The 12,935-nt window shown below is 43.7% G+C and overlaps 1 protein-coding gene across 1 annotated transcript in view; it reads left to right on the top strand.

Annotated features, from left to right (window-relative positions):
• bcl11bb (BAF chromatin remodeling complex subunit BCL11B b) overlaps positions 1-12,375 on the top strand; it is a 31,674-nt gene extending 19,299 nt beyond the window's left edge. The window contains exon 3 of the mRNA XM_027155449.2: positions 7,994-12,375. Coding sequence (XP_027011250.1) covers positions 7,994-9,945 — 1,952 coding nt within the window. The 3' untranslated portion in view covers positions 9,946-12,375. The remainder of the gene's footprint in view (positions 1-7,993) is intronic.
• The last annotated feature ends 560 nt before the right edge of the window (positions 12,376-12,935 follow it).

The following is a 12,935-nucleotide window of genomic DNA, read 5'->3' as shown; positions in this document are numbered from 1 at the left end:
TGTGCAGCAAAACACAATCCAGACCTCTCCTTGAGAATCACGCGTTTACACTGTACTCTCTCACGGCTGGAGAGTTGATCGTTGGCAGTTTCACCTGGCTTAGCCTTTGTATGACATCGCTCGGTAAATTGAAACCGGTTTAGCTTTGCCTACGGCAAAGTCCTGGTCTGTTCCACTCTCGCCCTCTGATGCTCTTATATGCACTGAAACACAGCCCTTTTTTTTTTTTAGATCTCGATGGAAAAAATTTGGTCTTTGTTGTGTCATGCTAATAAGATCTCATGTCGTTACAATACATAGGTTATAGATTTAACTGGGAGACGTTATGGACACTATGGTACCATAAGTACCCTTCTTTGTCTCTGTGGGAGCCCCTGCAAAATGAAATAAGCCCTGATCTTATCTGATTTTGTTCATGCCAGCACAGGCTTGTCCCGACGTGCTCACCGAGTTAGCCATGGCCCTGGCGCTACAGGCACTGCCGTGATGAAAGAGCCTCCTTAACCATAAGCTATGTAGGGAACCGAGCCAGGGATTGAAATGCATCGGCGTGATAACAGCCAAGGGAAAAACGAATCTCCTCTTGTTTATTTCCCCCACGGCTGCAGCCAGGATCAGGGGGACTGGTCTGGTTGACATGGCCATTTTTGTTCAAATTTGACTGACAGGATTTGCCATGATCTCATGATCTATTTGTGCATTTTGAGCTAACAGATTACTTTGTGTTAGTTTAGCTTAACAGTATCATAATCCTGCCGTTATCGTTATCAAGATTGTGAGCATAATGAAGTATTCTCTTCTACTGTTTTATTGTTTTATTTCTTATCTTTTGTCTTGTTATCACTTCTCTTCTCCTCTCTTCTCTTCTCTTCTCTTCTCTTCTCTTCTCTTCTCTTCTCTTCTCTTCTCTTCTCTTCTCTTCTCTTCTCTTCTATGTCTCTGTTTATTTTTGATTGTGTGAACAAAAGCAGAACTTTACCCATTTACTAAAGCCTGTTTTACACATGCACATGCACAAAACTCACAAACACACACTCGTAACACAGCTCTGTAATATGGTCAGCTCTAGGGCTCGGTGCCAGCAGGCATGGCAGTAAGGTGGCTGGCATGCGTGGCGGCTTCTGCCATCATAAGGGCCGGGCGGCATCTGAGGAGCCGTTTTATAGCACATGCACACACACACACACACACACACGCACACACACACACACATGCACACACTCTGATTATAGCAGCCTGATTGCATTGGAAGGCACTCTGAAGGTCTGCTGAGTTTTACAGTGGCCTTTAAATGGGTCTAGATGCCTGCACTCAGCTGGGGACCATTATGGGGTACGTTATCCTAAAAAATGGCAGGGCAATTATTTCCCATACGGGACTGTTCTTTGTGCCAGTTTGCTCACACACATGCAGAGGTCCACACACACACACACACACACACACACACACACACACACACACACACACACACACACACACACACACACACACACACACACACACACACACACACACTTGTTTTGCACACTTATGGCTTCCTCCTGTGAAACTGAAGAGATCTGTAAGCACCTCCAATAGTTGCGATGAACATGTTGGAGCCAGAGCTACCTAGACTCTGGTCCTGATCTGTGAGCTGATTCTTTCAGTCTTATGTTGGAGCAGTTAGCGTTTGTGTGAAAAAGAGAGCGAGAGAAAGCGTAAAGCCTGTGGATGTGTGGGTGGGAGATGGTGCCCATCCAGGAGAAGATTGACGAGATGCATAGCACCCAGCTTACTTTCCCTTTGATCTTGTTTCTCTCACTTGCTTTTTTCCCCCTTACTTCCCCGCACGGCGGTCTGCATCTCCCTTCAACCACAAGCTTGAGTGTCATTCATCAAACCCCTTGAGCCCTTCGACATTGGCGGCTCATGCCAGCCGGGTCTTAGCATAGCGACACATACTGGGGCTGGTGCCCGAACCTTGATTCAGGCTTGCTGTGATGCCATGAAAAGCTTAGCTAGCGCACTCTGTATTGCTGTGGCCAGGCCAGGAGTCATAGCTCTTATTGACAGAGTTGTCTTTCCACTTATTTTTCACTGTCTGCTCCTGCCTTTGGCACAAGGTCCTCCTCTTGTTCCCCTCATGTCTATCTGATGATGGCACACCGCTCAGACCCAGTATGTGTTTTCAATTAGCAGCTTGTGCGTCTTAACCTGTGGTAGAAGAGCAAAATGTCTAGCTTACTGAGGCTTATTGATCTGACACCCCACCCACACACACACACACACACACACACACACACACACACACACACACACACACACACACACACACACACACACACACACACACACACACACACACACACACACACACACACACACACACACACACACACACACACACCACCTGCTGGAAAACAGGCCTCTAGCCAAGATTCAAATTGGAGTGTGTGTGCGAGGTGAGGGAAACCTTTATGTCCAGTCTTATTTCTTATGACTATTTGTGTGAGTGTGAGTGTGTCTGTGTGTGTGTGTGTGTGTGTGTGTGTGTGTGTGTGTGTGTGTGTGTGTGTGAGTTTGTGTGATTACAGCAGCCGCATTACATTTCATTTATCCTGCAGGTGGAGCCACAACCGGTCTGCTTCTGAAATATGTGTGTGCACCATTCACAATGACTTAGTGGCTCCACACATACACACACACACACACACACACACACACACACACACACACACACACACACACACACACACACACACACACACACACACACAAACTGTCCCACTTCAGATTAGCTGCTTTTTCTCATAAAGTTGCCTCTTCCACTTAGGGAGAAGAAACACTCAGAGTCAAAGAGCTCCGAATCAGAGCGTAGAACTTGTCAGTTCAGGGTTAAAGGAATGCTTTTTAACTTGATATCTGTTAAAAGCAGTGAAATCTGGTCATGATATCGAACGGGTAACACAAAAGTTACAGAGAAACGGAGAACGCGAGCGACTGTATTGCACACACAGCTCCTTAATCACTGCTGATGACATGTTAAGGCTGGTTTGTACTTCTGTGTCGAAGCGTGTTTGCGTATGTGTGTTCCAATGCAGAGCAGGGGTTTATGGGAAAGCCTGGCATGCACAGGCACAACAATGGACTGACATACAAACCCTCATATATATATATATATATATAACACTAACAGAGTATTGTGTGTATCTAAGGTGTTGTTAGTGTATCCAATGCTGATTGGTTGAAAGCAGGAGGTGTGTCCTTTTGTGTACCAAGAAGCGTTGTGATCCATTGTCTGCAGGTTTTATCGAAAGTTGTACGTCAATATTTTATTTTCTATTATTATTTTGATGCATTTAGAAAAGTGTGTAAAACAAAGATACACAAAAAATGATGCTGTAGCAGATTAATATATATTCTCGTTTATTACGTGATTCGTCGTTTTCTGTCAAGAGAATCTGAAAAATCTGGTTGACTGTCTGGATTTACATTATAATTCATTTCATATAGCGAGTGATCCTGATTTGTCACATCCACTCCTTCTACATTACTCCATGCTTCACTAAAGCACCCGTACACAGCCTTACGTATTCATATATAAACCTGAGCTATATCGCGTTAATAGTGGAGCAGGTGTAAAAAAATAAATAAATAAATAAATAAACAAAGTCACTTATCAGGGCTGCAGGGATGTAAAGACAGGGCTAGAAACAAATTAACCCCATCCTTTTCTTCATACTGTACTGTATACCTTTTTTATACCCGTCGGTTGCTATTGCAAGCCATTTGCTAGCTGCAATGCAAGCTGGGATTTGCAAAGAAAAGCATTTCACCGTGCTGCAATGTATAGGTGACAAATATGTGACAAATAAGTCTTCTTCATTAAGATGATTTTGAGATTGAAAATTAATCCTTTCATTTTTTTTTTTCTTGGACAGCCGTGCTAGTCCATTTATACCAGACAGCCCTGAGTCGCAGCATTGGTACAGTACCATACGTGCAATTAGAATGGACAAGAATTTTGTGATGTTTCCCTGCACTGAAACCTGTTTACTTGAAATGCAAATATAATGGATGCCTAGGGGTGGCTCATTATAACAAAAAAAAAAAAAGAAAGAAAGAAAAAAAAGAAGTTTGGTAACGGATGATAGAACTGGTTAACACTGACATCTCTAAGTAAACATGGTCATGCTGTAAATTTGGCCCTGTGGTTATTGTTACAGTGCAACAGTCTTAGGTTTGTCCTTATGTCACCAGAGTCTAAACAATTATTGGCTAAATTCAGCAGCTGACTTTAAACAACCGTTAGAAACCATTTATACTCCTTTTCATGTCCATTGTAATATTGGAACGTTTCTTTAATTCTGTTGCTCGCAGACCGAACAGTGACTCAATAGAAGTCCTGGGATTTGAACTCACAGCTTTCTGGACACTAAGACGGAGGCTTGACTGCTAAGCAGATATGGACTGCTTAACACCCTCAACACAACTGTACATTATTTCATAGAGCATTGTAGCCAAGCCTGAAATGATATTATACTGTAGTAGATAATATGTAGTGTGCTTCCTGATAATCCCAGTGGACTAGCATAGAAATGATAGACCCCAAGCTGCAACAAGATACCCATTATAACCCGTGTGCTGTATAGGAAATAAGTTTCAGATATATATCATATATAAACACTGATTCAGGCCTGACTTTAAACTGCTCACTTGTAAAATAAATTATACTATGTATTGTAACAAGAGAGATAGCAACACATTCTCATGAGGTCTTTCTTTCCCATCCACACACACACATGCACACAAATATACATACACAGACGTCCTGGTGTGTATCTGCTGCAGAAGCAGCTTTTCTACAGAAGTGGCAGCATGACCCACACCACCATGCATGCATACATGTTTGTGTGTGTGTGTGTGTGTGTGTGTGTGTGTGTGTGTGTGTGTGTGTGTGTGTGTGTGTGTGATTTGCATGGCAGTCTGGCCTCTTGATTAGCTGCCATCATCTGAAACAAGACATCAGCAATGCGAGGTGAGGCCCTGTGGGCGCCCGGGAGCTGCAGATCACAGCCATGCTAATGTGGGCATCGTGCCAGGTGTCACACAGTGGGTGACAGGTTCTCAGAGGGGGCGTGGGCCCTGCTGGGGGGGTGTCACACTTGGTGCGTTATCACCTCGTCCTTTGTTCTCTATGCAAATCTACCTTCGTAGCATCCTCCACTGCTAGGAATGTGACACATTCTGAAAGCTGAGCTCCCAGAAGTGCAAGGCGTAAGGCTTACAAACACACAGACTCTCACTCACACATACACACACGCACACGCACACACACACACACACACACACACACACACACACACACACACATCGCTATGACTGGCAGCGTCTCACCCAGATCACTAAACATGGATGGGCATTGATGTGGTGCCTTGGTGTTAGAGCTAGCAATCATGGTCGCATCCCCTTTTCTCAAAACATGAGGCTTATGAACTTTTTCAGAGATAATTAAATATCAAACACCCTCCTTCACCAATATACACAAGCGAGTGGCCTCAAAATGAGAGCTAAACCCTGAAAAGGTCTCTCAAAGGACGGCTTAATTGGCTGTGTGGGTTTTGTAACACCATCTCCACAACGGTGGGGAACTTTAATGCTGGACCACCTCTAATACACACACATCATTAATCACATACACACAGACACAGTGTGATGGGAAGTGAGCCCCTCCTCAATGATTAGCGCCGCCAGTTTGGCTAGCATGAAAATGCTGCACAGCCTGGCATATCTTATCACAGCCGTGACTCAACTTGGCCATTTAACCTGTAGTCCTTGCATTATTCATGGAAGTGTGAGGGGTGGGGGGGCAAATGTGGCCATTAGGCTCTCACAACGAACACCCTGAGAGTAGAGAAGGCACTCTGCTAACTGCTAGTTGACCTCTACGGCCCACGGCGAGAGCTTTTTTTTAGCACGGACCACCGTAATTGCTGCAAATTGAATCACAGAGCGAGTGGCAATGATTCCTTAATGAGCACTTTTATTGGCTGGAGCAGTGCGGTGTGGCACAGCCCTGCCCGGTGCCATGCGGCGCGACCCAATGGGCCATGATCAGATGGAGATTTGTGATCCTGAGGTGGCTGATGGGTAATTTCACACCATCACACCATACAAGCTGCCGTTGCAAGACACGGCTCTCTGATGGGTCATTAGCATATTTTAACTTATTCATGATGGGCTTCTCTCATTCTCTCTCTCTCTCTCTCTCTCTCTCTCTCTCTCTCTCTCTCTCTCTCTCTCTCTCTCTCTCTCTCTCAAGCTTGTTTTGAAAGTTGATGAAATTTGTCTTTGGTCGTCATTAGGCCTGCCTGTCTGTTAGCTGACACGCTCCTTTGGCAACATATGGCTCTTTCTGTAAGAAGTGATAAGATGCAAATTGCCAGAGCTTGAGCGCACATTTATGGCAGAGTAGAGGCGCACACTCATAAAGAGACCTGCACACATACACACATTCTTCCAGTCCCTCTCCTCACACCCCCTCTCTATCACTCTCCCTGTCTGTCTCACTGCCATCTCCTATCTTCCACCTCTCTATTTAGAAAAATGCAGTTCGCCACTAAGCAGTCACTTGAGGAATGTGTGATCTTGACGAGGCGTCATTAGAACTCATGGGGGGACATCAATTACGTCCACTTCTGATCCACACTTCAGCTCCGGGCTGAGTTCCATGCATGCTGAGAAGAGAAAGGAGCAGGCACGTTTATATTTTAGTATCAATCCTCCCCCTCTTCCTGCTCCCTCCTGTCAGCCATGTGTGTGAAGCCTGGCCAAACTAAACACGGACATCAGGCCTCCACACTTCTCTCCTCTTCTCCAGCAGAGTAGCACCAGTGGGACTCTGGCCATGCCATACAAGCTCCTGGCCATGGCCCCAATAACACCCTTTGGCCCCTGTCAGCCATAGAGACAGTATCACACTCCCATTAGTACATAGCATCTCCACACACATACACACCATACAAAATAGAAGAACCACTATTTTCTTCTCTGTCTGAAGTTGATCCATAATGTAATCTTAAATAAGACAATTTTCCATTGAATATAATATTTCACTCACTAATAGGTTTCTAGATCACTTTCACTACCAAACGATTATCCTGTATTCTTGCCATATATATATATATATATGTGTGTGTGTGTGTGTGTGTGTGTGTGTGTGTGTGTGTGTGTGTGTGTGTGTGTGTGTGTGTGTGTGTGTGCATGTGTATTCTACATTCATATTCCAAACACTCAAGCTTTATACATATGCTAGTGACTGTAATGCAGTCTTATGAGTCGGAGTGAAACTGATCACCACCTCCTTTGTTTTTTTCTTCATCTCCTCTTTCCTCTGCCTTTGCTACATACTTATTCCCATATGGAAATTGCGAATGCGTGTGTCTGTGTGTGCGTGTGAATTGAGCTGTATATTAAAGCCTGTCTGGCATCAACATTAGCATAATGCGTTGAGGCCTTCAGGCTGTACCTGCCATCTGCATAAGGCTCGAGCCCTCAGGGAGTCTCAGGGAGACGATCACACACCAACCCTCCACCCTCCGGCCCTTGATCCTTACACAGTCACGTACAGACACATCCTCTCAACTGAGGATTTAGCAAACAGCAGGCACCGTGAGGCCACTGATAACCTGGCAGAGTATCAGCCGATTCGGCTCTCCCACTTACAGCGATGCAATTTTCATTTTGTCTCATAAAATGGCTGTCACCAGAGTGCGGTGAGATGCCGCTCACATGTTGCTTGTTTAATTTTTAAAGTGAAATGATCCATGAACCTCATCATAGAGAACTCTTCCCTTTGATTATACCCAAAGCCATTGCTGCAAACAAACAGATGCAGGAATGTCATGAAAATCTATTAAAGCGTGTCATCAGAGCCTCTCCTAGGAATGTGTTGCAGAGTTAAGAGCTAATATTTATTCTTTCATTCACACCATGTACCCTTTGTGTCTTCCAGGGAAAGATGAGCCCTCGAGCTACATCTGCACTACATGCAAGCAGACCTTCACCAGCGCATGGTTCCTGCTGCAGCATGCTCAGAACACACATGGTATCCGTATCTACCTGGACAACCACCCTTCCAGCTGCTCCCTTACACCCCGTATGGCATTGCCCCCTCCTCTGGGAGCAGATGCCTTGCCTCGCTCACCTCTTGCCAGTTTTCTGGGAGACAGCAGCAACCCATTCCACTTGCTCCGCATGGCAGCACCTCTTCTGCGAGAGCCTCAGCCTGCTGGATACATGGAGACCCGCTTGCCATCTACACCACCATTTGTAAGTCCACCTCCCCCGCCCCGTCATCACCTTGAGCGTTTGGGCCCAGAGGAGATGGGCATTCTCACCCAGCATCCCAGTGCCTTTGAGCGGGTGATGCGCCTGGCACCAATGCCCATGGAACCTCCGTCCATGGATTTTTCCCGCCGCCTCCGTGAGCTGGCCAGTAACAACAATAATGGTGGGCCCACACCTCCTCTTTCACCCAACCGTGTGCCCCCTGTGCATAGGCTCCTCAGCCCCACGCTCTTTCAGCCTGGTGCCAAGCCACCACCATTCCTCGGAACACCAACACAGCCTCTTCCAGTTGCTCCCAGGTCCAGCTCTTCACCAACATTGGGCAATGCAGGCAAGGTCAAGTCCTGTGAGTTCTGTGGAAAGACCTTTAAATTTCAGAGCAATCTGATAGTACATCGGCGTAGTCACACTGGTGAAAGGCCGTACAAGTGCCACCTGTGCGATCACGCCTGTTCTCAGGCCAGCAAGCTGAAACGGCACATGAAGACCCACTTACAGAAGTCAGGTTCACTGAGCAGCTCGCCAGATCGGGGGAGGCGTGACTCGACAGGAGAGGAGCAAAAGAGTGGAGAAGGCAGGGAAATACTAGACAATGATGATGAAGATGAGGAGGAGGAGGAAGAGGATGAGGAAGAGGAGGAGATAGAAGAGCAACAGAATGGCAGTAGCAGGCCCGCATCTAATCTCAGCATGGACTCTGAACTCAGCAGAAACCGGGAGAACGAGTCCCAGCCTTTGATGAGAGAAAAACCTCTCTCCATTGACAGTGGGAAGGAAAGCCAATATAATGACATCGACAATCACTTGAGACTGCCTTTGGGCCGCAGGTCAAGGGAAGAGGCAGACACAGATTCTTCAGCCAGAGCAACAGATGCAGTAGGTCAACACATGGTTAATGGCAGGGGCAGTGGGCCTGAGGACCCCATGTCAGGTTTTTTCCAGCATAAGCCGGCACCTGTCTCTAGCCCAAACCTCTCTGGCTCCTCAGCCAAGAGGATCAAAGTAGAGAAGGACATGGAGCTTCCATCTCTGCCACTCATTTCTTCTGAAAATGTGTACTCTCAGCTGTTGGCTGGCTATGCTGCTTCCCGCCACTACATCAGGGAGCCCTTTCTGACCTTTGGTGACTCCCGGCAGTCACCTTTTGCTACATCCTCTGAGCATTCCTCCTCGGAGACAGGTAGTCTGCGCTTTTCTACACCCCCTGGGGAGCTGCTGGAAGGTGGAGTGTTGTCAGGACGGAGTGGCAGCAGCACACCACATCTCCGAGGTCCGGGTCCGGGCAGACCTCCTGGCTCTAAAGAGAGCCGTAGGAGTGACACATGTGAGTACTGTGGCAAGGTGTTCAAGAACTGCAGCAACCTGACAGTGCATCGGCGCAGCCACACGGGCGAGAGGCCATACAAATGCGACCTGTGCAGCTATGCCTGCGCACAGAGCAGCAAGCTCACACGCCACATGAAGACCCATGGCCAGTTTGGCAAGGAGGTGTATCGCTGCGACATCTGCCACATGCCCTTCAGCGTCTACAGCACCCTTGAAAAACACATGAAGAAGTGGCATGGTGAACACTTGATGAGCAACAATGTCAAACTTGAGCAGGCAGATCGAGCATAGGTTCCGTGCAGTAAAGCACAAACTTCAGACAGTATGATGAGTTTAGCTGGATAATCTTTTGAATAAATCTAACTATAGAGTTTTCGGAATGATTTGGTGTGTTTTTGTTTTGTTTTGTTTTTGTTTTGTGTTTTTTTTTTGTTTTTTTTTCTAGTGCCACCTGAGAAATAAGAACGTTAGTAAATGTTTGTGGATGGATTTTAAAAAAAGCCCTGCTGGCATTCCCAGCAACCACCAGGAATTTGTCCATTAAGAATCCATGGAGCCTTTCTACTGTGCAATAATTTCTGTATTTATTGGGTCATTTCTTGATGATACATGGCATGTGCAGGTATATTATGGCATGTGCAGGGGTTTTAATGCATTCCTATGTTAGAATATTATTTTCAGACACCATTTTAAGATATGACACATACTGAGATTTCGGCATTCTGCCACAATTTTGTTTGAGGAATTTCCTAAAAGGAAAAGAAGTCATTTTAACCTGTCCTGCAAAAATCTGAAGAAGTCATACTTCTAAAAATCAGTGAGAGATTTCCTTGTGTACTACTGCTGTTTGCAGTCACACCAGACGTGGGTGATATATTAAAGCATAAAGCACTGAATGTCAACTTGACAATAAATATTAAACAAATTCGAGGGACATGGAATACCAGGGATGTCTCAGGCAGCTGGATGACAGTTTGATTCCCTTTGACCACCATCCAGCTGAATATGTTCTTAATATGACTTGTATGATTTCAGCTGTCAAGCAAAACAAATTCTTCTTTATGACAATACACTCTTTTAGACATCGAGCATTTATTGTATTCTTCATAAGGCCGGTAACGTGAAATATAGCCCGTATTTTTGTGATCCGAATGTTTACATTACCACCTTTTTTTTTTTTTTTTAAACGAAATTTAACACCAGTGTATATTTTCTTAACACACAACTTAATGGCTTTGACCTCATAGTAGTATAAACATTTTAACCTGAATTAAGTGAAATGAAAATTGAGCGATGTTATTAACATTCTAGGGCCCAAAGTGTTAAAAAAATCTGTTTTAACAAAACCTCAGCCAGGACCATTCATTTACCTGGTCTTGCAGTATTATACATGTATTATTTAAAAAAAAATTGGTTTGTTAAGCTAACATGCAATGTCCTAAGTGGCTGCTTAATCCCCAGAGCATTGTGGAATGAATCAATGTGCTCATTTTAGATGTTGGAGGCAACCCAGCCTCCTACTTTTCACACTTCAACAATTCAGAGGGCTGCTGTGGCTTTAACAAATAACCATTCTCCCCTCAAATCTTAGAAATCTCAGCCTGCTGCTTCTTTTTTATTACTATTATTATTATAATTTTTTTTTTTACATTTTTTTTGGTAAGTCTGTATACATTTTATTTCCAGTACTGTTTCCATTCCAAATGTAAGCTTAAAAATCAGCACTTAATAAAATGCCTTTTTTTTTTTTTTTTTTTTTTTTTTTGGTATCTCCAAGAAAAGTCATGGAAAGATACCATGAAAAAAATTCTACATTTCTTACATGATCGTTAATCCTAGCTTAAATGTCTAATTCTTTGTCCTATGGGTAGCATACGTAAAAAAAAAACAAGGTGGATTAAAATTTAAAACGTAAACCTGAGAAGGTTTTATTCAAGATGCTCAGAGACAAACTGGCCCAGATACACACGTTTGTGTTTTACTGCCGTTCGATCCAGCATGCACACATACGATTATGCAGTGTGTACACTTGTAAAAAGGAATTTCATTCCAGCGACAAGAAATCACAAAGAAGAGGTTAAATATTTATGCATTTGATGTGCGTATGTGTACTACCTTTCAGAATCGAATTCAACGCACAAGTTTGCCCGAGACAACCAAGCCATTTAGTTCTTCACTGATACCGAGAGCTGGATCTTCACCAGCTTGGAAGAAAACGGAAAAAAAAAAAATTAAAAAATGACACTCTGTCTTTAAAATAATGTTTACAGTGTTGAAGTACAAGGATAACAAATTCCTGTGTAAATGTGTTTTAAAAGAGAATAATCTCATGTTTTTTCTACCATTTTTCGAATGCCATGGCAGGGTTGTTTGTTTGTTTGTTTGTTTGTTTGTTTAATATATTATTTTGTTTTTTGGTGCAGGGTTTCTTCCCCTACCCCCATAAATTTCAATGGATATATTCGTATATGTTTCGTTCACTGTTAAAATACACAGTGTATTTGTATACCAGTGGCATTTTATGAAACGATGCAAAAAAAAAAAAAATCTTTATATTTTGCAGTCCATTATAAAATTGTGAGTCTATCCAAATGTTTTTTTTTTTTGTTTGTTTTTTTTTTACTTTTTTTCCTCTCATCTCTATACCTGTTCATAATTTTGGTAAATCCATCCTTGTGAGGATGTAAAAAAAATAGAAAATAAAAAGGAATAAAAAGTCAACCTGTTTATTGAATCGCTGTTTTGTGTTAAAAGTGCAGCTGAACTAATGTTAATTTGAAATTAATTTAATAAAATAATAAATCATTAAAATATTGTAGAGAACGAGAAAAAAAAAAGATGAAATACATGAAGAAATAAAACAAACACATACTTCTAGCTGTCAATAGACTAAATGGTCCACTGCGGGCAAATTTCATTGGCACCAGGTTTTTTGTGAGGCTTTTAAGATTCAGGTTTGACTGACTGGTAAATGCAGCTATTTAAAGCCCCAGTAAATCTCATTCAGTGTCTTATTTTCAACACACAATCATATGAAACCTCCAGACAGTAGTGCTGCTTACTTCATGACCTTTGACCTAAGAAGTTCACTATTTTTTTTTAGCCCTTCCTTTCTGCTGCACCTGCCCGCCCCTCTCTGCAGTGAGAGATGCTCTAAACACAATGACCCGTCTGACCTCTCTTGACCCTGTCAATGTCGCCACGTCCCTTCTTCCCACGTGAGCCAGGTGGGCTTTTATAGCCCTAACAATGTTCTGTGTAAAGGAGGGAAACTACTTAAA

This window comes from Tachysurus fulvidraco, chromosome 16 (assembly GCF_022655615.1).
Source record: "Tachysurus fulvidraco isolate hzauxx_2018 chromosome 16, HZAU_PFXX_2.0, whole genome shotgun sequence".
Classification (NCBI taxonomy): domain Eukaryota; kingdom Metazoa; phylum Chordata; class Actinopteri; order Siluriformes; family Bagridae; genus Tachysurus; species Tachysurus fulvidraco.
The sequence above is the reverse complement of the archived record's forward strand: the minus strand, read 5'-3'. Positions and strand labels throughout refer to the sequence as shown.